This window comes from Hibiscus syriacus, unplaced genomic scaffold, assembly GCF_006381635.1.
Source record: "Hibiscus syriacus cultivar Baekdansim isolate YM2019G1 unplaced genomic scaffold, ASM638163v2 tig00116976_pilon, whole genome shotgun sequence".
NCBI classification, from domain to species: Eukaryota; Viridiplantae; Streptophyta; class Magnoliopsida; order Malvales; family Malvaceae; genus Hibiscus; species Hibiscus syriacus.
The window spans coordinates 1,333,209-1,335,904 of NW_024063500.1; the positions used below are offsets into that span (position 1 = coordinate 1,333,209).

Consider the following 2,696-nt stretch of genomic DNA (forward strand, 5'->3'; position numbering starts at 1 on the left):
GAGGGGAAAAGAAGAGAAGAGAGCTGATTGATTGAAAACAATGAAATAAATAAAGCTTTCGTCTCTCTCTCTCTCTCTCTCTCTTCAGCTTTCTTATTCAGAAACGAATCTCCTTACTTCTAATTCACTCCTTTCCGTTTTCCCTCTTGCTGCAGTCTCCAATATCTTCCGTAATTACGACCCAACAAAATCCTGTGAATTGAATTGAACCGACTCTCTAGGGGGTGTGCCCAGTTTGTAATTTTCCAAGAAAAAATGGAAAATTTTGGTGGGAAAAAGAGACCCACCATCAATCTCAACCTGTTCACCACCTTTTCCGAGTCTATTTCCCCAACGAAATCCCCAAGGAACTTCCAAGACGGTGTGGTTGGGCTAGGCATAGTAGCGGCTATGACTGATGAAACCTATACTCGCCAACCTATTTGCTTTGCTCCGTCGCCGAGATCCGCCACCCCCGTGCCTATAGTCCCATCTGTTGGACCAGCACCCAATTCCCGATGTTGCTTTAATTCGGAGAATTCCGATGAATTATCTCAGAATCCCACTTGTGTAATTTCTCATGCTGGCGATAATAGCAACAGTTGCAGGGCTTTCACTGCTTCTTCCTCGGTTATTGGTCAATTCAAGAGGGAGTTTTGGAGTGATGACTTTCTGACTTATTGTCATCTTTGCAAGAAGGAGCTTCATGGTTTGGATATTTTCATGTACAGGTATTGGATTTTGATCATCTTTTGATTGATTTATGTTTTCAGTAATATTGGGTGTTTATTCTCGACGATGCTTTTGCTGATTTACAACTAATTGATGCATCAAATGATATAACGATTGCTTGGATATGATTATGTATATGTTTTTTTTGTTAATTAGTTTATGGTGGAGTTTTTTGGAATCGGCTTTATTGAGTAGAATTGACTTTCTTGGTTAAGTAATTAACTAGAGTTCCTTCAAAGGCTTTACAGATCATTTTGTCATTGGAAAAGATATCTAAGGATCCATAGGTCTAGGATTCAATAGGAAATGCTATGACGGGAAGGACAACAATTGAGTATTCGTCAGTAAAATACTGTCAGTGGGATCAAAGGTCTATATGGTCTTTAGTTGATCATATAGTATCAGTCTTCACAATTCGCACAAATGTGTTATTGAAAGTTTTGATCTGATTCTAACAAATATCAAGGGTGCATTGGCACCTTACTATGGTAAATAAGCTCCATTTTAGTCTCACAGTTGTATTAGTTCCAATTGTTTCCTAAGCTGTTCTGTTTACGAGTAAACTGGTCTGTATGAGGTCAATGTTGTTTACTACAAGTTGTTAGCAAGTTTGTTCTAGACCTTAGCATGCTAACTGCTTTATCAGCCGTCACTGTAAGGGATTATTTTGGTTTTGTGTTTTTATTGCCATTTCATTAGTTAAATATCTAGCAAATAATGCCAGCTGCAATGTGATTAGTGAATGATGTATTGAGTTGCATTTGTTATTTTTTCCTTTGGAAGATAAAATTGAAATGCCATAAATTTTGGATGTTGCTGTTTTGTTGTTATAAACTTCAAAGTTTAAATATGGTCATGCTAAATCACTTAACTTTTTTTAAGTGAGGTTTGAAAATAAGGATTTATTATATAATCAGACAACGTCACCATCTGACTAATTGGACATTATTGCAGCATCTGTATAAAGAAAGGGGTTTGTTGTAAAGTTACACATCTCTGTTGTGTCTTCTGGATCAAAACCTTGGGTTCCTTTTCCTATTTGATATATTACTTGGACTTAGGGAGTAGTGTAGATACTTAATTTGTAAGTATCCCGCATGGTAATTTTAGGAGAGTGAGATCTATATATCGTCTGCCGGATATTTATTTGGCCAACAGAATACTTTCGTAAAATGAAGAGTCATTTTAATTGGGTGGAAAGCTTGTCTTTGTTCTGTTTATGGTCATTTTGTTCCTGAATTTTAGTGTTTATGGCCATTTGCTTGAGATATTTTTTGATTGTGAAATATAATAATTATAATAATGAATGATTTATACATCTGCTGCTTCTTGTGTTGTTGGTTTTCTACTTTTGAACTTTTCAACAAGACAAAATTTCCTTTCCTGGTGTCCCCAAAGCCAGCCAGTGTTTCCTTTGCTTTTGGGGAATATTATAATTGATTGATACTGATGGCATTGAAGAATCTTTTCACTGATAAAAGCATTGCATTGGCAGAGGGGAGAAGGCATTTTGCAGTGATGAGTGCCGTGACAAGCAAATTACAAATGATGATAATCACAAACAAACATGTAAGGCTGAAGCCAGGAAGAAACCACTCTCTGAGTCTGCACCCCACTGTTCTGGCCCGCAGGTGTTGTTCACTGTGGTTGCCGCGGCATAGACTATTACTTAATCATTACTGATACATGATACATAAATAAATGAACAAATAAATGAAAGGGAAGAAGATGGAAACATGCAGGTGTAACTGCAGAATTTTGGTAGGCTTTTGAGTTCCAGTTTCAGCATCTGAGTGGAGCAAGAACCATATGATATTTCCTTTTCCTTTTGGCCTTCAGAATTTCAACTTATTGTATGTAGGAAAATCTTAGCATATTTATATGTATTATTTTTAAGAGTTTAGATGTTATGAATATTATAGTCAGCGGTAATGAATAATATAAAATCATGTTGGAAATGTATGGCTATTTGTTTTGCACTTCCC

The 2,696-nt window shown here is 36.4% G+C and overlaps 1 protein-coding gene across 1 annotated transcript; it reads left to right on the top strand.

Annotated features, from left to right (window-relative positions):
* The first annotated feature begins 61 nt into the window (after positions 1 to 61).
* Positions 62 to 2,435, top strand: LOC120192720 (FCS-Like Zinc finger 14-like). Its single transcript, XM_039195451.1, has 2 exons — positions 62 to 710; positions 2,207 to 2,435. The coding sequence occupies exons 1-2, from the start codon at positions 256 to 258 to the stop codon at positions 2,370 to 2,372; spliced, it is 621 nt and encodes a 206-aa protein (XP_039051382.1). The 5' UTR covers positions 62 to 255; the 3' UTR covers positions 2,373 to 2,435.
* Positions 2,436 to 2,696: the final 261 nt, after the last annotated feature.